We start from the raw sequence: 21,611 nt of genomic DNA, 5'->3' as shown, positions 1-21,611 counted from the left end.
GGGGCACCCTGAGGGCCTTCCAGACCTGACATTGTGGGACCCCGGCCTGACCTAGAATTCTGAGGTTTAGCTCAGTGCTGGTGGCAGGTGAGTGATGAATGGTGGGTGGGGAGATAATTCAAGGATGGAGAGCCATGATCCCTCCCTTGCACCTGGACATCAGAGGAGAGTTGGGAAGGGAAGACCAGAAAGTGATTCCACATTTCAGAATAGTCAGGTAGGTTCTCTCTCGGTGCCCATAGGTGGAAGAGACAGTGTCCCTCATGGCGACACGGGCTCCTGCTGGGCGAATGACTGGGAGCAAGGCGCTCTTCCCTTTCTAGACTCATCACTCCACTCTGCTGTCCAGGTAGGTCACAGCTAACTTTTGCTTAGCAATGTTTATTGACTCCTTATTTTATGGCAGGCCCTGTTTTAAACACCGTAGTCATATTAAAATCATTTAATCTTTTCACTGGGTGGCAGTTCCTGGGTGATTGACCAGCCTGGAGTCTGGCCCTCATCTGGCCAGTTCTGACATTGACCTTTCTCAAGACACCCAGAGAGGTCAGTCAGGCTGGCCCCAACCATGTTGCTCAAGATCGATGCCTCCTCCCAACACTATTATAGCTGACACCAGGCAGTCTCCCTTTCCACTGACAGGGGTGCTCTTGTCCTCTCCCCACTCTCCTTCCCTCCTAGGAGCCTAGTCTCTGGGAAGCTGTTGCCTGGTGGGCCTGGAACCTGAGCAGAGGGGCGAGGAGGGCTAGTGCAGAGGGTTGTTGATGCAGACCTTTGTGAAGCGTGATGAACCATCCCCACTCCGAGCAGAGAGGCCCTCTGGGGGGACTGGGATGGGCACGTCCCTCAGACAACAATTCTTACCTTCTGGACGGCGTTAGACATGCACACGGCCAAAGTGGGCTTCTCTGAACCTCGGCTTTTCTCTGGACGCTTCACTTCTAGCTTGCTGCGTCTTTCTTTGGACGGTTAACAATATGATGACCATGCTGGGGAGCTGTGTCCCGAGCCAGGGAGCCTTTTGATTCATTCACTTCTCACAGGGCAACCATATTACAGGCATTTCTAAGAAAGGCCCCGAGAGAGGTGGGGATCTGCCCAAGTTCACACAGCCAGTCAGGACTGAGACGACCTGGATTTCCAGACAAGTCCCAGTTAATCAGTTTATCACTTTCAAATATGAAAAATGAATTACATATCTTCAGAAAAATTGGGAAATAGAGATAGGCAAAAGCAAAAATAAATATGTTATACCTTTGGTTTGTTTCTCAGAGAAGCTTCCCCCTTCCTTCTCTCTCCCGGACCTCAGCCACACTCCCCCAGCCTCAGCTATAATCAATACCTCACCTTCTTTTGCCAACAGCTGTTCCCTGAGAAATAAGCCTTTGCAGCGGATCCTGGATAACAGCATTAGACCAGAATCTGGAAATGCCTGGCATCTCTTCTGGAACAGCAGAGCTTCTGCCCAAATGGAATTGTTCAAGTGTAGAATATAGTAGGATATTCTTCTGGCCAGGAGTCTAGAGCCTAACATCTAGCCCTCCCTGGTCTGTGGATCGACCTTATGACCTTGGGCCAGTCCTTGCCCTCTCGGTTTTTTTCTCCTTTAAAATCAAGACTTGGACTTGACCAAATGATTTCCCACAGCCTATCTCAATCTGTTGGCTTCTCTTGGGGAAGTACCATGCCTTTTCCTCTTAAATGGATCATAGAATTTAGAATCTGAAGGCAGGGTTCAAGGTCCCCAAGGCCATCACTCCTTAGCTATGTGACCCTGGTCAGGGCACCACAGTATTCTGCGCTCTGCAACCCCATGGAAAGGCACAGACCACAGTACTTGCCCTCTGTGTGTCTCAGGGCTGCCATAGATCCCATGGGAAGTGGGCCTTTAAGGCCTTTGGATGACACAGAGTGAGGTGCTCTATTGGGCTATTTAGCTGTGGGTGTCCCCTGTCTGCCCAGTGCCTGGCTCCATCCTGGCTCAGGGGTCTGGCCCAGGTTTGGAGATGGAGCCATTGCCTGCCCCAGGGCTCACAGAACTCTGGCAAGAGGAGTGTGTGGACCCTGGACCCAGCCCACCATATGAAGTGTCAGTAACATTGCCCAGAGGGCCTCGGGGCCCATGACATCATGAACAGCAATTTCCATGTTGGAGCTCACAGAGCTAAGGCCATTTTAAAAAATAGTACTGCCTTTTTCCTTTCTTTTTCCATTTTGGCTATGGCATGGAATGTGAAAGCTGCTAAATTACTGCAGAAAGGAGTAGAGGCTGGGTTCAGAGGCTGCCTCTGCTTTCTGGGGTCCTAACAACAATGGCAAGCGCAAGAAGTCTGCCCCCTGCTTCCTCATGCTCACTTCAACCCTATTCCAGGCTCCCCTGGCAGAACCAAGGGAGGGGCACTGCTGGTTCCCACATGACCTCTCTGGACCTCAGCTTGCCATCTGTTATGGACTGGATGTTTGGGTCCCCAAGTTCATATGCTGAAGCCCTACCCTCCAGTGTGATGGCATTTGGGGGTGGGGCTTTGGGGAGGTGTTTAGGTTTAGATGGGTCATGAGGGTGGGGCCTCCACAATGGGATCAGCGTCTTTATAAGAAGAGGAAAAGAGACCAGAGCGCTCTCCCTCTCTGTCTTTCTCTCTCTTTGAGTATAGAAAGAGGCCACATGAGCACTTGGTGAGATGGCATCTGTCTGCAAGCTGGGAAGAAGTCCCCCATCAAGAACTGATCTACCAGCACCTTGCTCTTGAACTTCCCAGACTCCAGAACTGTGAGCAATAAATGTCTGTTGTTTAAGCCACCCAGTCCGTGGTATTTTTTTCTAGCATCCTACGTGGACTAAGATACATCTATGAAACAGGCATAAAAACCCCTTCCCTGACTATCAATGATTAGAATAAAATATACTAACAGCCAGCCATTTATTTAGTCATGCATTCATTCAACTAATATTTATGAAACACCTTCTATGTAACAGGCAGGCACTACTGAGGTATGACAATTAAGTTGACGAACTTGTTGCTAATTTTTTTTTAATATCAGATGGATTATTCATTATGAATTTGTGCCAAATGGACAAACAGTTAACCAAGTTTACTATTTGGAAGTGCTGAAAAGGCTGTGTGGAAAAGTTAGACGACCTGAATTTTTTGCCAACAATTCATGGCCCTTGCATCACGACAATGCACCAGCTCACACGGCACTGTCTGTGAGGAAGTTTTTAGCCAGCAAACGAGTAACTGTATTGGAACACCCTCCCTACTCACCTGATCTGGCCCCCAAGACTTCTTTCTTTACTCAAAGATAAAGGAAATATTGAAAGGAAGACATTTTGATGACATTCAGGACATCAAGGGTAATACGACGACAGCTCTGATGGCCACTCCAGTAAAAAGAATTCCAAAATTGCTTTGAAGGATGGACTAGGTGCTGGTATTGGTGCACAGCTTTCCAAGGGGAGTACTTCAAAGGTGACCATAGTGATATTCAGCAATGAGGTATGTAGCATTTTTTCTAGGATGAGTTTGTGAACTTAATTGTCTGATTTTATATTCTAGGAGCTGGGGTATTAGCGGTGAGCAAAGCAGACAAAAATCCCTGCCCCCACTGGGCTGATAGTCTAGTAGGGGAAGACAGATAGTAACCAGATAAAGAAGTAAAGGATACAGTATGTCCCATGGATGATGGTAAGTATAGTGGAGGACAAGTCTACCTGGAGGGAAGAAGAGTGCCACCAGGGAGGGGCCTGTTTGCACTTTAAACAGGGTGGTCAGGCATCCCTGAGAAGGGGGACTAAAGGAGGTGACCAGAGGCCACGTGCTCACTTGGGCTATGAAAGGACACTGGTTATAGTAGGAAGCAGGGTACAAGTTGGAAATGTGTGTCTTCTGTGCCTCAAAACATTCTGGGCAAGGGTAGGCTCTGAAGAGTTAAGGGCAGATGGTACAGTCTCATCTTACCTGTTAGACTCAGTTTTAACAGGCCTTTGCTAAATAACTCCTTCGTGTCAGGTGCCAGAGAATGCCTGAGGGTGCCAGAGAGAGCTCAGATTTGCTGCCTGACTGAGAAGACTAGGTGGCCGAGGCCTGGGCTCAAGTCCTGGCTCTGCCACTGGCTGACAATGTGATATTAGATAAGGCACTGTCCTTTCTTGGCCTCAGTTTCTCTGTCTTTAAAATAAGATATGTGGTGGTTGCCAGGGGCTGAGAGTAGGGGAAAAGGAGACGTGACTTCTATCGGGTGTGGCATTAGTTTTTGGGGGTGATAAAAATGTTCTGGAATTAGATAGTAGTGATAGTTGCACAACTTCATGAATATATTAAAATTCACTGAATGGTACACTTTTAAAAAAACTAAACAAAGAAAAAAGGTGGTTGGTTGGAAAAGATGATCTCTAAAAGAAGGAACACATATATTTTTTGGGTCTACAATGCCCCAGGGCCTGGATTCAGCATTTATATGTTATCTCATGATATCTTGGGTTTCTTCCAGTTCAGGCTTCCTGTGATCCACCACAACGTATTCACCTTGCAATCGCACATCAATAAGTCCAACTTGAATCCCTCCTTCAGGCCCACAGCTAGTATATGTCTGTTCTAGGAGCTAGGGTATAGCAGTGAGCCCAGTGGACTGGTACAGAAACTGAGGAAGAAAACAGAAGGAAATGCAGTCTCTCCCCGCAGGAGCTCAGAGCCTATGGAAGAAATCAGAACTGCACACTGTACCAAGGAGGTTATTTTCTTTAAGACTAGCTCCTTCCTTTCCTTTTCTTGTACAGGAAAGAACCAAAAAGTACAAGGCTGGCCCACCACCATGGAACCCTACAGGGGGCACTGGGAGGTAATTCATTTATGCATTGGGGTCCTTGGCTGGGTGTTCAGGATACCGCAGTGGGCAGGTGAGACCCAGCCCTGCCCTTAGGAAGGGAGACAGGCTTTAAAACGATCAAACACACAATTAAGAATTTCTCTCATTGTGATTGCGATTGCGATCCGTGCAGTGGAATGAAATGCACATGATGCACTGAACGGCTTAACAAGAACACTGGCATGGCTGGGGCTGGGATCTGAGGGAGGGGAGGGAAGGAACAATGAAGGGGTGTGGCGAGGTGTTGGTGATGGCTGTACATGTCTGCAGAGGAAGGCCAGTATGGGTGAAGAGCAGAGATACGAGGGCAACTGCAGCAGAAACAGGCCAAGCCCAACCATGCAGGGCCTTAGAAGCTGGGGGCCGTACGTGCCTCACGCCTGTTGTCCCTGCTCTTCAGTGTCCCAGTTCGGACAATAAACTATATAGCCACCTTTCTTACAGGCCATGTTAAGGGGTTTCTCCTAAGAACAACCACTATTCCAGGAAGGCCTGATCATCGCTCCCTCCCTCCCAGCCTTCAAGCCTGCTGCTCTGCACGTCCAGGAGCAAGGGCCTGCCAGCCTGAGCGGCCTCCGTGGTTATTTGAGCTGGATGATGTGCGAAGGGCCCTGCTTGGCAGCCCCTGGCCATCCGGCCCCCCTCTCCTCCTCCCAGGCAGACCCTGCTCCCCCCATGCCAACTTCCCCCTCTTCAATATCTGGAGGTGAGAGCTTTTCCACCAGGTCTCAGGCCAAGCATGGTTCTTGGCTCCAGGTTCTGTAATCCGGTTTCCGGCCGTCCCCGCCCTCGGGGCTACTCCCTGAGGACCGGCTCCAGGCCTCGGCCGCAGCCTCACGCTCTTTCCACTCTTGTTTTTTTTTAAATTTTTGTCTCTTTATTTGCCTCTCTGTGTGACTCTCCCCCCTTGGTTGGCTTCTCTCTATCTTGCCCTCTTCTCTTTTTCCTTCTTTTCTCTAGCGTAACTTGGCATTATGAGAAAAGCATGTGCTTTAGGGCAGATGGAATGGGGTTCAAACCCTAGCTCTGTCACCTGCTGGCTGTGTGATCACAGGCAAATGTATCCTCCTGAACCAACGGAGGATTCTATGAAATGGTCCAATACTGTTAATTCTTGTTTTCCTGGGAGGTGTGAGCTGAGATGAAATTCATAAAGTGCTTCCTGGGAAACAGTTGGTGCTCAACAAATGGTAGTTTCATCTTCCCTTCCTTTTGCAATTTCTTCTCTCTGACCTTCTGCATGTTTTTCTCACTTAACTGCAAAGTGAGAAACAAAAACCCTCCCACCAGACCCCAACCACTTTGCTCTCTCGGCACAGCCCACCACACCCAGACTGGAGTGGAGCCAACAGCATCATGACATGTGAGTGTGCAGCCTGCTCCCTGCTAGCCCTGTGGCTGGGAGGCGTGGCTGGATGTCATGGCTGGGCCTGTCTGCCATGGGGCTCCCTAGGGGGACATGGGAGGTGTCTTCTGAGCTTCGCTGTGATGTAAGAACCAGAGTCTTTTGTGTTTTTCACCCACTGAAGGACAAGTGAGGCAGCCTTTCAACCTCACCCCCTGGCCTGTAGACTTTTCATTGTCCCCTCACACCACACCCTGCCCTTCCCAGCCTCCGAGCCATTGCTTATGCCTCTCACTCCACGTGAAACACCTTTTTCTCCCTCTGTCTCATTTTGGGCCTTATGCCAGCTCTGGGGCTTAGACATGACAGAGAAAGAGAACAACAATGTGTTCAGTGTAATATACTGTGCTATTTTTAAAAATCAAAATAAAATAGCTTGCCTGAGCTTACAGTCAATCTGGAATTGAAACATAGGTCTGCAACTCCAAATTCCTCATTCATTCTCCTCCCTCTGCCATACTACCTGTTATATAATTGTGACTATGTGGACCCTACTGTGACTTACTTCGTGGATGTCACTTAAAAGGTAATTGTGAAGATAAACCCATACATTTATGGTCAACTGATTTTTGACAAGGGAGCCAAGACAATTCAATGGAGAAAGAATAATCTTTTTAATAAATGATGCTGGGACAACTGGCTAGCCACATGCAAAAGAATGAAGTTCAATGGCTACCTCATACAATATACAAAGATTAAGTCAAAATGGTTCAAAGACCTAAATATAAGAGCTAAACCTAGAAAGAAAACTCTTAGAAGAACATATAGGTATAAATTTTTATAGCTTTGGATAACACAATGATTTATTAGATTTGACACCAAAAGCACAAGGAACCAAAGGAAAAATAGAGAAATTAGATTTCATAAAAATTTAAAACTTTGTGCTTCAAAGGACTTTATCAAGAAAGTGAAAAGATAACCCAAATAATGGAGAAAAATATTTGCAAATAATGTACTAGGATACAGATTTGTATCCTAGTAAGCTAGTATATATGAAAAACTCCTACAACTCAACAATAATAAAACAGATAACCCATTTTTAATGGGCAAAAGATTTAAATAAACATTTCTCCAAAGGAGATATACAAATGGCTAATAAACATATGAAAAGATGCTCAACATCATTAGCCACTAGGGAAATGCAACTAACAACCACAATGAGATGCCACTTCACACCCATTAGGATGACTAAAAAAAAAAAAAAGACAGAAAACTGCAAATGCTGGCGAGAATGTGGAAACATTGGGACCTTCATTCATTACTGGTAGAAAGGCAAAATGATGCAGCAACTGTGGAAAATATTTTGACAATTCCCCAAAAGTAATATAGAGTTACCATATGATCCAGTAATTCTATTCCTAGGTATATATGCAAGAAAATTGAAAGCATATATTTCATACAAAGCTTGTACATGAATATTTATAGCAGCATTATTCATAACAGCCAAAAAGTGGAAACAACCCAAATATCCATCAACTGATAAATGAATAAACACAGTGGGGTATATCCATACAATAGAATATTATCCAGTTATAAGAAGAAATCAAGAAGTACTGATACATGCTACAACATGGATGAACTTGAAAATGAACTTGAAATATCCAGAATAGAAAAATCCATAGAGACAAAAAAGGAAATTAGCAGTTGCTAGGGCCTGAGGCAGTGGAAGGAATGGGGAGTTATAGGTACAGATTTCTTTTTGGGGATGATGGAAATGTTCTGAAAATAGAAAGTGGTGATGGTTGCATGAATTTGTGAATATACTAAAAACCACTGAACCGTACACTTAATGGCATGTAAATTATATATCAATTTATTTTTTTTAGAAAAAAAGTAGTGTAGATCTAGAGGAGGTCTTGAAGAACATTGAACCCAACATCTCCCACCCCATGTTAAAGATGGGAAAATTGGAGCCCACAGAGGAGTGGGATCACATAGGAAGTTTGAAACAGAGCAAGGATAAACCCAGAACTATATCTGCCCCTCTCTCTCCTGCCCAGGTGATTAGTTCCTAGGGGACAAGAACGTTTATTAATCTTGTCCCTCCTGTAACAATAGCACAGGACTTCGCACATTGCAGAGGTAATAGTCAGGACGGCTCTAGTTGAATATGAGACTAAATAGAGACCCAATTCCAGTGATGCTAAGGAACATGGACTCAGTGGCCCACATAACTGGGGGGGTGGGGGAGACAAAGGTGTGCTCAGGGACTCAAATCACCTCCCCCAGCTCCCTGCCTGTTTCTTTTCTTCCTTCCTCATTCTCTTGGTCTTCCTCACGTGGCAGGCCACATGGTTGCTGGAAGCTCTGGGGAGCACACCTTTAGAGCTTGCATTCCAAAGTGGAGCTAACTGCTTTCTCCCAGAACCCATGTATGCAAGCTGAGAGAAATAGCTCTGTTGGGTCCTGTTGGGTCATATTATGTTGCTAGGAAGGTGGAATTCTCTGAAAGTTCAGGCCTTCTAGCAGGGTACTGGGCTCTGTGATTGGCAGCCTCACCAGAACCTCAGAAAGTAGGGGCAATGAAAAGGGAGGGGTGCTTTTACCATCAGAAGTAGGAGGGAACAATTCAGCCATCTACTTCCCTAGGGACCACTGTGGGATGATCTAAGCTAGCCAGGGAAGAGATCTAGAGTGACCTGGGGTATAAGTCCCAGCTATTCACTTTCTGGATGGGTACAGGTGGGCAAGTGCCCCGCCCCCAGCCTCTGTTTTCTGGACTGCGAAGTGAGAGCAGTAACTTCTAGGCCATAGAATTGTAAAGTAGAGTTGGGGAACATAGAGTGATAGCCCAGAGCCTGGCACAAGGTAGGGGCTGTGCTGAGGACAGTTATTATCATTACTATTGATGCTTTGGGTGGGTTGTTCTGGTCAGGGGCTGGGGATTCTGAGTAAATGCTTCAGACAATGGGGCTCCCCAAGGCCCAGGTCCCTGAGGGAGTGGCAGTGAGAGGGACCACTCTTCTCTGGGTGAGGATTGTATAAGGTGTCATATCTGCGGGGTGTGACTCAGGGTCAGCCCAGCAATGCCCCAATCTGCTGGTGACCTTGGCCTAGTGACCTGACTTTTCTGAGTTCAATGATGACGGCTTAGGGCTCCTCCTCATCTAAGGCTATTATGAACTCAACAAATGTCACCTCCCAAAGTGGCCTAATTTTATAAAGGGATTGAGCAGCCCTTGCTGAAGATTTGAGCTCTGCTCTTTGCATAGCACAGGACTCACAGATGACTGTGACCTGGCCCTGTGCTCAAGGTGCCTGCACCGTGCTGGGTGAATAGACGTGGTCACCTGATGAGGGGAGCTCAGGCACTGACCCCCTGTGTGATCTTGGGCAAGTCACCACCCAGCTCTGGGGCTCCCTTTTGCCCCATGTGTAAGGGAAGGAGTTAACTATGAGGATGACAGCTTGTGGCCAGGCCCACAGCCCCATCTGGTCCCAACAAGGTGGCTGGGTAGCCCATCCCCCATACCTCAGCCTCAGAATCTAGTGACATCATCTCCAACCCTGTTTCCTCAGCAACTGGGGTGCTGGCCGAATTTCCCCAGAGGCTCGGACCGTCTGGGTTTCCTTACACATGACTGTACTTCATCCACATTTTCACAATTAAATTGTCAGTTTGGGTTAAGTGTTGTCTGCTGACGCCTGTCAACCTTTCCCTGGCTCCCCTCACTCTTCACCCAGAGCAGGTAAGTGAGAATGTTTTGCCCAGCCCCTCAGTGCTGTGGAAAGAGGCTAGGATGCGAGTGGGAGGCAGGAGGTCTGGGTTCCAGCCCAGTTCTGCCATACATCTGCTGTGTGGTCTTGGGTACATTGCTTCCCCTCTCTGGGTCTAGGTTCCCCCATCTTGAAAATAGGGCTAACCATCCCTTTCAAAAGCAGCTGCAAATCTCAAAGGAGCCCATAACTGTGGCAGAACTTAGAAAATTGTGCTGCTCAGCTCAGGGGCAAGGATGGTTCATAAAATGAACAAGCAGACCTGGAAATGGACTTCTCTGAGTTCCCGTCAGATACATGGGTGAGGTTAGTCCCCCCTCTGGACTATCCTGCATTCCTCTGACCGCAGATCTGGCCTACGTCTTCTCCTCTGGCCTCCCTCACAGCCAACCTGTTCCTAGTCTGAAAAGGCAGAAAAGGTGCTCTTCCCAACAGGGCCTGGCCCGAAGCTAAAGAGTCGAGGTGCTAGGCCAGAGGGACAGGGACCCTTCTTCCCATGATGACTGCGCCCACACTGTGTGGCCAGGCTCTCCCTCCCCACTCTGGGCCTAAACCACTCTCCTTCCCAACCCAATTTCCCCTCTCAGGCTCCCAGGAACTTTCTCTCCCCTCCCCTCCCAATCTACCCCCAGATCTGCCCAGACTTGAATCCCACACCCAGCCTCATCCTTCTTGCTTCGGACTTCTCCATGTCCCTCTTGGCAAAGCCCACCCTCCCCAGCCCAGCATGCAGGGCCCTCTCTGCTGGCATAGGTCTCTCCTCCTTCCTGGTAATTTTCCTTCCTGTCACCCTTGATGCCAGCAGTACCAAGCCCTCCACAGACCCTTTCCTGAAACCAAGCTTCTCCCTCTTGTCCTCGCTTGAGCTGTTCCCGCTGCTAGGAGTGGCTTCCTTCATCCCTAGCCACCTGACAACCCCTCCCCCACCTGCACATTATTTATATAGACATGAATGCTAAGTGCAAATGACCTCACCATCTGGAACTATTTATGTACCTGGCAGAAAAGGAACTAACCTTTATCAAGGGCTGATTACATGCAGAGCATTTTACATATATCATCTCTTTAAGCCCCATAGCAACCCTAGGTGGTAAATTTCACTACTCCTGTTTTCCAGATGAGGAGACTGAGGCTCAGAGATAGGAAGTATCTTTTCCAAGGCCATACAGAGGTGGGGTTGGGGTTGAAATGCCAAACTGTGTGATCCCAAAGCCCATGCTTGTTTTAGGCCCTGATGGAAGCACTTCCCTTAAAATTATGGTTGCGGCCAGTGTTCCATGTACATGGACTTGCTGCTAACGGAGGTTGTGCTGCTTTGCCAGGGGCCATTGTGATGTACCCAAGGCTATCATATATGTCTCCCAGGAAGAGAGCCATGGCCACTGGGGGAGTCATAGGTCTTTGCTCTGGACAGAAGAGGACATTCTCTCAGGCAGAACCCTCTCATAATAGAAGAGGCTGTCCTGGACGGAGAGAGCTCCCTTCCCTGGGGGAGAGGCTGGGTTAGGGCATTTGGCAACTTTGGAGCCACCACTGTTCGTTGGCCCTGATGGAGGACCAGGAATGCAGCGTGGGTGACACGGCCCATTGCTGACCGCATGCTGCTCCCAGAGCAGTGGGGACATTTACAGGCGCCCTGGCGGCCAGAACTTCAGGGCTATGAAAGAGTGAGTGGCCGGACTCTGAACTTCTGAAGTGACCTTAGACAAATGCATAGTTTTAGCTTGCTCACTGTTTAAGCCTGCCTGCTTCAGGTAGCTCTCATTATGCAACAAACCATGTCAAAATGTAGTGGCTGGCTGGGCAGTTCTGCTTTTCTCACTGGGCTTGCTCATGTGGCCACATTTGACTGGTGGATCAGCCAGGCCATGTTCTGCTGGGACAGCTGGAACAGCTGTCTTGATTTGGCCTCAGAACCTCTCTCTGCACTGGTTTCTTATCATTTGGTAGTCTGGCCTGGGCTTCTGACAAGCAGCTGGGCTGGACTCCAAAAGGGTGAGAGCAGAGGCTACAGGGCCCCTGAGGCCTGGGCTTCAGAACATGTACAGCTTCACTTCTGTCACATGCATCTGTCCAAGCAAGTCACAAGTCACAAGGCCAGCCCAGATCTAGGGGTGGGGCAACAGACTTCACCTCTGATTGGAGTCACATTTCAAATGGGTGTGTGTGTCCTGAGATGCAAGGAATTGGTGACATTAAAAAGCTGCCTCACTGGCCTTCCCAGAAAGAGTTCAGGTCCATGATAAATTTCTCTCTTCTCTCAGCCTCAGCTTCTGTCTGTGTGCAATGGGGTCACTGGGTGTGGTGGGTCTCTAGCCCAGTGTGTGTGCAGGGTGAGATTCAGGTGCAGAAACACTAACTGTATCATATTAGAGAAGTGGGAGCCCAACCATAGGAGGAACTGCCAACCTAGAACAAGTGCCCCAGTGGCTCACTGTTTCCCATTCATCCCATTCTGGTGACAGACACTATCCCCTTGCCATTCCCAGGGGCCCCACCCCCTCATAATAACAGCTGTCAATCAAAAGGAGGGCTTGTGACTCAAGCAAGCCAATCAGCTGCCTTCCCTGGGACTGATGCAAAGGCCCAGAAGACAGACCTGAGTTCTCATTCGCCTGGAATTCTGAACCGGGGCTATTCGTGGCTATAATCCAAGGGGAAGCAATGAGGCCCACATCAGCTCAAAGAGAGCAGCAAGGAGCAGAAATGAACACTGGCCCCCAAGCCCTGGTGAATACAGTTCACCCTTCAGGTCACCAGCCACCCCAGTTTCTCCTCCAGTTGCATGAGCCAATAGGTTTCTCATATGTGTAAGCTACTTGGCGTTTGGTTTCTCTTTTGGAGTTGAAAGAGACCTCAGAAACACAAACATTGTCTCCTGAGCAGTCACCACCACAATTAAACAATTGAGAGTTGAAAGCGGCCTTTCAGAAGTGACGCCCTCAGCAGACATGATGGGTGGCATTTTGTTATGTGCACCCAAGAAAGAAACCTCTCGGCTGAGCCTGTCCCCCTAGCCTGCTCCCTGAGCCTTGTAAAACAGCAATTGCTCCCCGGAGGGAACTGCGGAGGATGAGAACATAACCCAATGGGCAGAGGCTCAGCAGCCCACAGCGCTGGGTTTGCAGCCAGGCTCTAGCGCTCACTATGAGGTGTTGCAGAAATCACCAGATAGGCCTGGGCTCTGGTGCTCATCTACAGAGCAAGGCCTGTCTTGCCCACAGGTAAAGAAATGTCAGGCACACAGTAGGTGCTTGGTCAACAATATTACTTCTTTCCTTCAATGTTATCTCCCAGTAACCATGGGAGGGGGCGGTTTAGTGGTTTTTCCACTTTGCAGATGATAAAACCAAGGATCACAGAGGCTGAGTGGCTTGCCCAGGGTCACACAGTGGGTAGGCAAAGGAGGAGAGTCTGAGACCCAGGCCCAGGTGCTCTGATGTCATGCTTGCTGCTATTTGATCCCTCTTCCCCCTTGCCTGGAAGTTCTGGCCTCATGAGGCACATCGACTCCTAGGTCAGAGGATAACCTGGCTGGGCTACTCTGCCCAGACCCCCTGTTCACCTGTCTCCCCAAGAAGGCCTTTTGAAAAAGCACCCTGGTGCTGGAAACAGCACCCTTCAGTCTCATTGCGTCCACTGTGTTCCTGTTATCCTATGACACAGGTAAAGATCAAGGGGACCTAAGACCTGTGTTCTGGAGCAAAAAAAGCCCTTGGAGGTAATCTTGTTCAACACTCTCACTTACAGATGGGGTAACTGGGGCGCAAGGAGGGCAAAACAATTATCTGTTATCACACAGCGAACTACTGACTGGGCTAAGGACTATAACCAGGTCACCCATCCACCCATCCAGGGCTCCTGGAAAAAGCTGACCCACCCCCACTCATCTCCACCAAGGCCTTGGCCCCAAAGGAGGGAAGCTGAGGTGGGTGGAGGGGCCAATAGAGGTCAGCACAGCAAATGGCACTGTGGCTTCCTCCACTCCCATATCCTTTCAGCCTGGGTGACCCCCTGGGCAGGCTGTGCAAGGGGGTGAGGAGGGCTAGAAAGGTATGTGCCCTTGACAAACAGCAGTCAGGCAGGGGCTGAAAACCCGCTGACAGGAAGCCCCCAGCACAACTGAGCCATCAGGTAACCAGAATCACTGGGGGTGTCCTAGGAGAAGGAAAATATATTAATGTCCACAGCAGCGGCAGCCAAGAACATGCCTACAGTGCTGCCCAGGTCAGAGCCTCTTTCTTCTAAAGGGGAGCTTGCAGCCCAGGTGGACAGCACAGGCTTGACACACAACAGCCCTTGAGGAGACCCTGGACAGAAGGAAGGAGGAGGAACAGGAAGGGGGACGTTCAGTTAGTTCTAGAGATGAAAAAAATTCTTCTCACAAGTGTCTCAGGGAATCCCAGAATGTCTGAGGTGGTAAAGTACTCCCCCTTATACAAATGGGGAGACTGAGGTACAGGGAGGGGCACACCCTGTACCCCAGGTGTGCCTTGACTCTCAATACAAGGTTTTACCATCACTTCCTCATGACCGCCTCCCTGCCCAGGGCAGGGTTTTTCCAGCCCTAGCTGATGCCTGGGTCTTGATTCTGGAGACAGAGCTGAGTAGCTGGGAATGCCCAGGAGTGGTCAGGGCTGGATTTCACGAGTCCTGGGATCTTCTCCTGGTCCCTCAGCTCCTCAAGATGATGGAAAGTCACATTCTTCTCCCATTTGTTTCATTGGGGGCCACCAGCTATCCTGTACTTGGAGCCAGAAAGATCTGTGTTCAAATATCAGCTCCAACACTTGCCAGGTCCTTCCTTTTGAGCCTCAGCTTCCACATCTATGAATTGCAGATATTAATCCCCATCTTGGAAAACATAGAGGATTTAATGGGACTGTATTATCCCCATTTATGGATGAGGAAACAAAGGCTTCAGGGAGTTTAAGCAACTTGCTCAAGATCACACAGCTAAAAACAAACAAACAAACAAACAAACAAAACTGGGCAAAATTGGTATTGGAACCCAAGTCTGTGTGACTCCAAATTGCTTTCTGTGTCTACTCTAGCTGGGAGCCACAGTAGATTTCTGGCCAAAGAACTGCTTAAGCAAATGTGTGCAGGCAACTGATTTAGCTCCTCAAGGGAGCAGAGAGCTAGACCTAGAGGAGGGTGCATCCCAGTTGGACAAAGTCCACCTGGAACGTGTCTGGCTGTGGCGGTCAGAGTGCCTTGGGGTGGAAGAGCTAACGACACACTTGACCCCTAGAGGCCTTTGTTCCCAGCCTCTTAGGAGAAGCAACCTTGTCCCACCCATCCCTTCTTATATGCCCCATCCAAAGCCCCACTGCCTTCCCACAGCTTTTATAATCTCTGGTTTCCCACGGCTTTTGTTGACCCTAGTGCTCTGGAACAGGAGATGGGGGTGACCCAGCATGTATTCACAAGGACATTCCTGTGACTATGTGCAAGGGTGTATGTGCATTTGGTGTTGCAAGCTTGGAAGCTGTGTGTGCATGGAAGCACATGTGTGCTTGCGCACAAACTAGTTGGGGGCAGTCATGTTTGGTCACATCTTGAAGATGAGTATGGCTATTTTACTCGAATATGCTACTTAGTGTGTGGGGGCATACGGTGTGTGCAAGTATCTCCCGAGGGTGTTTGTGACCATTTGTGGGGTGATATGTCTCAGACTTGTGTGCAAGGGGGACTGACTGTCCACGTGGAGAGAGTACTTGTATGGCTGAGAGCCTGCAGTGGGCTCTGTGAGCACAGATGTGTATGTTGTATGTGGAGGTACCTGTAGCCAGGTTGGGACAGCCTATGGGTGCCACTTCATGGGCAGCTGCAAACAATGGAGAAAAGAATACTAGGCGGTTTTGGAGACCTGACACAAGCCCCTTTTCATTAAGTGTATGTTTCCCCTTCTCCTAATGAATTATCCTTGGGATTGAGGCCCCTGCCTGAGGTGGGGAGGAGATGGAAGCCATGGAAACCTTAGCACCTGAACCAGCAGTTAGAAAAGGGGAGGGAGGTGGATCCTCATTCAGGAAGGCTAAGGTGGGGGAGGGGGGTTACAGGGATGGACACTCGCCCAACCAGTCTCAGGGAAGTTGCCCAGAAACACAGCGCCAGCCCTAGGTTTACACGGCGCAGAAAGCGCCTCTGTAGTCTCCTTTAGCTCTTGAAACCTCGTCCTCCGTTGGTGGCCCCCTAGGGACGGAGGCAAGGTGCTCCTTTCAGGGGCTGGGACTCCTTCCTCCTTGGTATCTAAGGTATACAGCGCGCTTCCCAGCGCACAGCCCTTGCGCCTCCTTTCTCCGCAGGGAGTTCAGGATGGTTGATCCTTTTCCAGGGATGACCCTGAGAAGGACTGACCAGGACTCCAACGCAGCTCTCAGACTCGCGACGCCTGTAGTAATCGAGCTGTAGGACAAACACGTAGTGATGCCCACCCGAGCTCCATAGGACACCTAAGTGGGACTTTCCCCTGAGCCTTGGCTTCCTCCTCTGTCAAACCAGACTGGTTAAGGTCCCCTGCCCGGCTTGCTGCGAGGTTTAGAAGCCAGTCCTATCTGGACCCCACGAGGCGCAGGCACTCAGTAGGATCGCAGCAGGCATGCTTGGTAAACATCAGCTATAGTTAGTAAGCCCTCTCTTTTTAACCGAACAGGGTGTGGAGTCCTGCGCTGCTGGCACCGCGGGTCCGTGGCATCCGCGGGCACCTCGCCCCCGCCCCCCGTGCGCGGCAGGAGCCACCCGGTGGGGTTTCGGCGCGCTGACGTGGGCGGATCAAAGCCGCTGCTGCGCCTTATAAAAGCAGTTTGGGCGGCCCGCGCTGGAGATCGTGCCGGGCCAGGAGGAGAGCTGGGGCGCGCCGGCGAGCACAGGCCCCGGGAGCCGAGACAAGTCCAGAGCAGTCTGAGTCCGCACCATAGTCCCGGCGACCCCCGAGCCGGCCGCGGCTTGCTAGGATTCCGGGCTTCCTTCTCCCGCAGCTTTGCGAAGAGGGCGCCCTCACCGCCTGCCCAGCTTGGAGAGCGCTCCGGTCCGCTGGGGGCCGCGCTCGCCGCTCCCGGGCGGGCGGGAGCAGCAGGGCACTCTGGGCGCGCCCCGCCGCTGAGCGCCCCAGGAGGTGAGCAGTGACCGCGCGCAGCCGGCGCGTGCTCATCAGGGACCTGCTAGGGCGGGGGTCGTCCGAGTCCGAGGGGAACGGCCAGACTTCGTTAGGCACCTACTCCGGGGTAAGCAAACTAAGCCCTCCTCCACACTTCTCTGCGGCACTCCGAGTGATTCCCCTTACCCAGCGCTGCTGCAGGGGCTCGGGAAGCGGGCTTTCCGCCGAGAAGTGATGGAGGTGGGCTGCGCGGTTTCTGCGGCCGGCCTCAAGCCTTCCCGGCCCAGTTCCCCCCCATCAGATCCCCTCCCTCCCAGCCGGCCCGCGGATGAGGTCATGCCCGAGCCATCCCAGGGGTGGGGGACTTGGATCCTGCGGCAAAGGGTGTGTGGCGGGGCGGGAGAGGGTAGCAGAAGGCAGAGAAACACCGCAGCTCCTACCAAATTGGAGGGTGGGGGTGAACGCCTCGCTTTGAGACCGGCTCCCTGAAGCGACGGGGAGGGGGCAGGACAGAGAGTTTGTTTACAGACCTGAGCTCCAGGCTGGGGGTGGGGAGGAGGAGAGTCCTGTCCCGGCTTCGAGGCACATCTGGAGCCACCCCGAACATCTCTGGCTGAGCTCACGTACAAGCCCCACACCTCACACCTCCCAGCGCTGAGGTGCCTCCACGACCCTCACAGTCCTTAGGAGCTCAGGATCGGGCTCAGGTTGGTAGTAGGAGGTACCCCGAGTTCCCCCACCCCACCCTTGCCACTTCCAAAATAACCCGTCTCGCGGGTAACCCGGCGCATCGTCCGCAGCGGAGCAGACACATCTCGAAAGGCTCAAGCCGCTCGGGTCAAAGCCAGGTCCCCGGCCCGGCCTCGCTCCGCGTCGCAGGTAACCTTGAAGCTGTCGCTCGGCGTCACCGGCTCTCGAGGTCGGCTCTGCGAGCTGAGCAGCGGGAAGCTTCCCGCCGGACCTCATGCGTGGCGTGAACACGTTGCCCCGGCGCGCGGTGCCAGCTCTCGGCCCAGCGCGGGCTCATCTGGGCAGGGGAGGCTCAGCTTTTCCCTGCCGGCCACTCTAGCAGCGGGGTTTCCAGGGATTTCCAAAGCCCAAGCCTTATAACCACCTGTTGGAGCGGGGCTGCCGCTAAGGCGCTAGAGGTGCCCAGCGTGTGCACAGCCCAAGCGGTCCCTTCTCTCGCCCGCGGCAAGCAGGGTGCCTTGGACCTTATACCCAGCGGGGTTAGGAAGGGACCGCTTATTTCTCTAAAGACACTGAGCTTAGACGTGGGCCCACTACGCGCCTTGTCCCAAGGGAGGCTCGGCGCCAGGCCTGAAGCAAGGGGTCGGGCACTTCGCGGCTGCCCACGGCAAATGCGTGTCTTATAGGACGACTAGAACTGATAGGGCACTTAACACTGCACCTCATCCCATCCCCAGACAGGGACACTGGGGCCCAGGAAGAGGAGGGGACATGCCCAAAGTCCCACCGCGCAGGAGCCAGCAACTGATTCTACCACCAACCCCCGACTTAGCGCCCCCTGGCGGGCCGGGGGCTCCGGGAGGCGAGTGCGCCCTGACCCGCAGCGCGCAGGCTGAGGGTGACCCAGCGGCCCGCGCGGCTGTCCTGGACGTTCTTACACTGGACGGGAATAATCCATCACCACCCAGAGGCCCAGGCCAGGCACTGCCTCCCCCAGCAACGTGCTGGGGCGGCGGAGGGAGAAGCCCGGGACCACCAGGGCAGTTCGGAAAGAGGCGGAGTAGCTGGAGGCCTGGGTTCCCGTGCGCTGTGTGACCCGGGCGGCCCCTCCTCTCTCTGGGCAAGTTGGGCTGGACACGGATCCCCCGCTGTGAGTCTGTGCTCTCCTCCCTCCGCGTGCAGTCCCTTCCCCCTTCCCACCCAGGAATGCTGGGCGAGTGGGGGGGGGCACACTTTGGGAGGGGTGGGGGCGAAGAGAGACAGTGACTGGAGGTTTGATCTTCTCTCCTCCCATATCCAGCCGATATTTTTCTTGATCTCAGGAGTATAGTAAATTTTCAGGGCCAGTAACACAAAGGGGATACAGGCTGGGTGGGAGAAGGGGGCTCAGTTACACTGGGAACTCCGCTGAGACCCCCCCAGCTTTGACTCGCATGTTTGTAGCCAGTGCCTGTATTAGGCGCCTAGCGGGAGACTGCGAAGGAAAAAAATAAATGTAATTCAGGTTTTCTCCCTGCCTTCCTCTGGGTTATGCCGGAAGTCTCCAGAAAACAGTGGGGTTTCAAATCTGTATGTGTGCTTGAGGCACACACGTACATGCATACACTACACAGGTATACGGAACGGTGGAAACTTCGGCAGAGGGCAGCTCAAAGACCCGCAGACTACCGGGAGACTGGAAAGACCTCAGGAGATGCGTGGCAAAGTCCAGTCTCTTGTTTTTACAGAAGGGGAAACTGAGGCTGCTGGTGGTAGAGAGCTTGTCCAAGCTCGCACAGCCAAATCAGAACGCCCCTTTCTCCCTCAAGCTCCCGTACTCAGGCGGGCGCCTCCTTTTCCAACTCCCCAAACCCTTTAGAAAGGAATCCCTTTGTCTCTGCTCCTCCCTAGGGGAGAGGAGCTCGGGCAGTGAATGTCTCCTGGAGAATGCCAGGTGTTAGTAAATTTGGGAGAAGCTGGGAAGGGAGTTAATGAGGCGAGAATGAAGAGAAAAAAAGAAGAAAAAGAAAAAAGCCAGAGAAAGCGGTTCTGTGGCCTGTGGTTGGGATGGGTAATAGCTGTTCCGCAGCCCCAGGACGCCGCCTGGCGGCCAAACGCGGCATAATGCCGGCCCCGTGAACTTGCCTGCTCAGCCAAAGCCAGACTGCCCCGTCTGGGCTCAGGCCTGGGCACAACCCGACCCTACGAAGGGGGACGGCTGGAGAGGGACTAGCCGACTGGGCATCCTGTACAGCCCTTGCTGTACAAAGACTTTTGCCATCCTATTCCTCACCCTCCCCTTCACAGACTGAGAAACATGCCCAGAGCAAGACCTTATGTCCTTCCTTGTCGTCTCATGGTCCATGACCTCACCGGACACCCAAACAGACAAGGCATGGACCTGTGCTCAACGGCTGAACAACCCCATTTCTCATCTCTGCACCTTAGTCTTCTTTCTCATCTGTGAGATGGGGGCAGTGGTAGTACCTATCTCAGGGTTGCTGTGAGGAGCAAATGAGATCTGTTAGGTGAACGTTTTTTCATCTCAATTTGAATCACAATTGTGTCACAGTTTACAGAGGGGAGTCAACTGAGGCCCAGTGGGGAAGGAAAATCACTGGGGCCATAATATAATAATCACTGTTGCGGAGATAAGCACCCAGATTCTGGGTCCCGAATCGGCTTCTCCTCTGGCCCTCCCGAGGCCTCCGCCGCGACCCTCTTCTCCTATCTGTTCCTCCGGAGCTCCGTGTGTCTAGCCCGGTTTCTTCCTCTACTCAGTGTCTTGCAGCCTCGTTCTCTGAGTGTCTCTTCCTCTCGCTGTTTCCCTGCCCGGTCTCTCCGGTGTCTGGTCCTGTCGCCCCATTCCTTTCCTGCCGGCAGCCAGAATCCCATGCGGGGTGGCACAAAGGAGCGACCCGGCCGGGGGCAGTGCTAGGTGGACACGCCCTCCGCCGCGTACCGGCGGCATCTAATTCGAGCCAGACGCCGGCCGCGTCCCGGGCTGTGCCGGGCAGGAGGCGACGTCCCCCGCGCGCTCGGCCTCCCCGGGCCCCGACCCCCCCTCTTTGTAATTTGAATAAAACGCCCCCGTCGAGGCCCCCGCCCTGCGCAACGCCCTAACCCGCCGCCTCCGCTCTTCCCGGCTGCAGGCCAGCGCGACAACGAGCGGCGGTGGCCGTGAGCGCGGCGGTTCTTCGACGCGGCTCCTGCAGGGTGCGACCCCTGAGCGCGCCCGCCGTGAGATGATGAGGGCGCGGCCGCAGGTCTGCGAGGCGTTGCTCTTCGCTCTGGCACTCCAGACCGGCGTGTGCTATGGCATCAAGTGGCTGTAAGTAGAAACCCCGCGTCCGCTCAGACGAGCCCCGAGATGGGGGCGACGGGGAGCATTAAGGAGCCCCCTGGATGGAGCGAGTGCCCCCCAGACCCGGGAGCAGAGGTTGGCTTGGGGGTCATGGGCAAGTCACTCTTTTTAAACCTTTACCTCTGTAAAATACTGTCCTTATGCCCCAGAGGGTTTGCGAAGCAGGAGCGAGGTAGGGCGACAGAATTACCCTGTCCTGTGCAGCTGAGGGTTGCGCAAGACCTCCCCAGGGGCAGACAGAAAAAGGCAGCGTGGGCAAGGCACGCAGTCAAGAGGGTCTGTGCCCTGTACATGGGGCCTGCTCAATGTGACGCCCTAGCTGTAGGTCTTCAAACAATCCTGACCCCTCCTCTACATGGGTGACCTTGGGGAAATGCCACACAACTTCTGGGAGCCTCAGTGTCCTCCTCTGTCAAAGGAGGGTAAGCATCTGTACCTCACTCAGATCAGAGGAGAAGCGGCTCTTGAAAGAACGTCGTAAACTGTCA

General features: G+C 52.1%; 1 protein-coding gene across 2 annotated transcripts in view; it reads left to right on the top strand.

Moving 5' to 3' along the window:
- The first annotated feature begins 16,826 nt into the window (after positions 1-16,826).
- Positions 16,827-21,611, top strand: part of WNT11 (Wnt family member 11) — a 25,805-nt gene continuing 21,020 nt past the window's right edge. The window contains exons 1-2 of one of the 2 annotated variants that reach the window (XM_019649321.1): positions 16,827-17,108; positions 20,912-21,090. In XM_019649321.1, coding sequence (XP_019504866.1) covers positions 21,005-21,090 — 86 coding nt within the window. In that variant the 5' untranslated portion in view covers positions 16,827-17,108; positions 20,912-21,004. Of the gene's footprint in view, positions 17,218-20,911; positions 21,091-21,611 lie in introns of both variants that reach the window. The other variant, XM_019649320.1, reaches the window with a different exon arrangement.

Source organism: Hipposideros armiger, unplaced genomic scaffold (assembly GCF_001890085.2).
Source record: "Hipposideros armiger isolate ML-2016 unplaced genomic scaffold, ASM189008v1 scaffold_132, whole genome shotgun sequence".
Lineage (NCBI taxonomy): Eukaryota > Metazoa > Chordata > Mammalia > Chiroptera > Hipposideridae > Hipposideros > Hipposideros armiger.
Note: the sequence above shows the minus strand (reverse complement) of the source record. Positions and strands in the feature narration are given on the sequence as shown.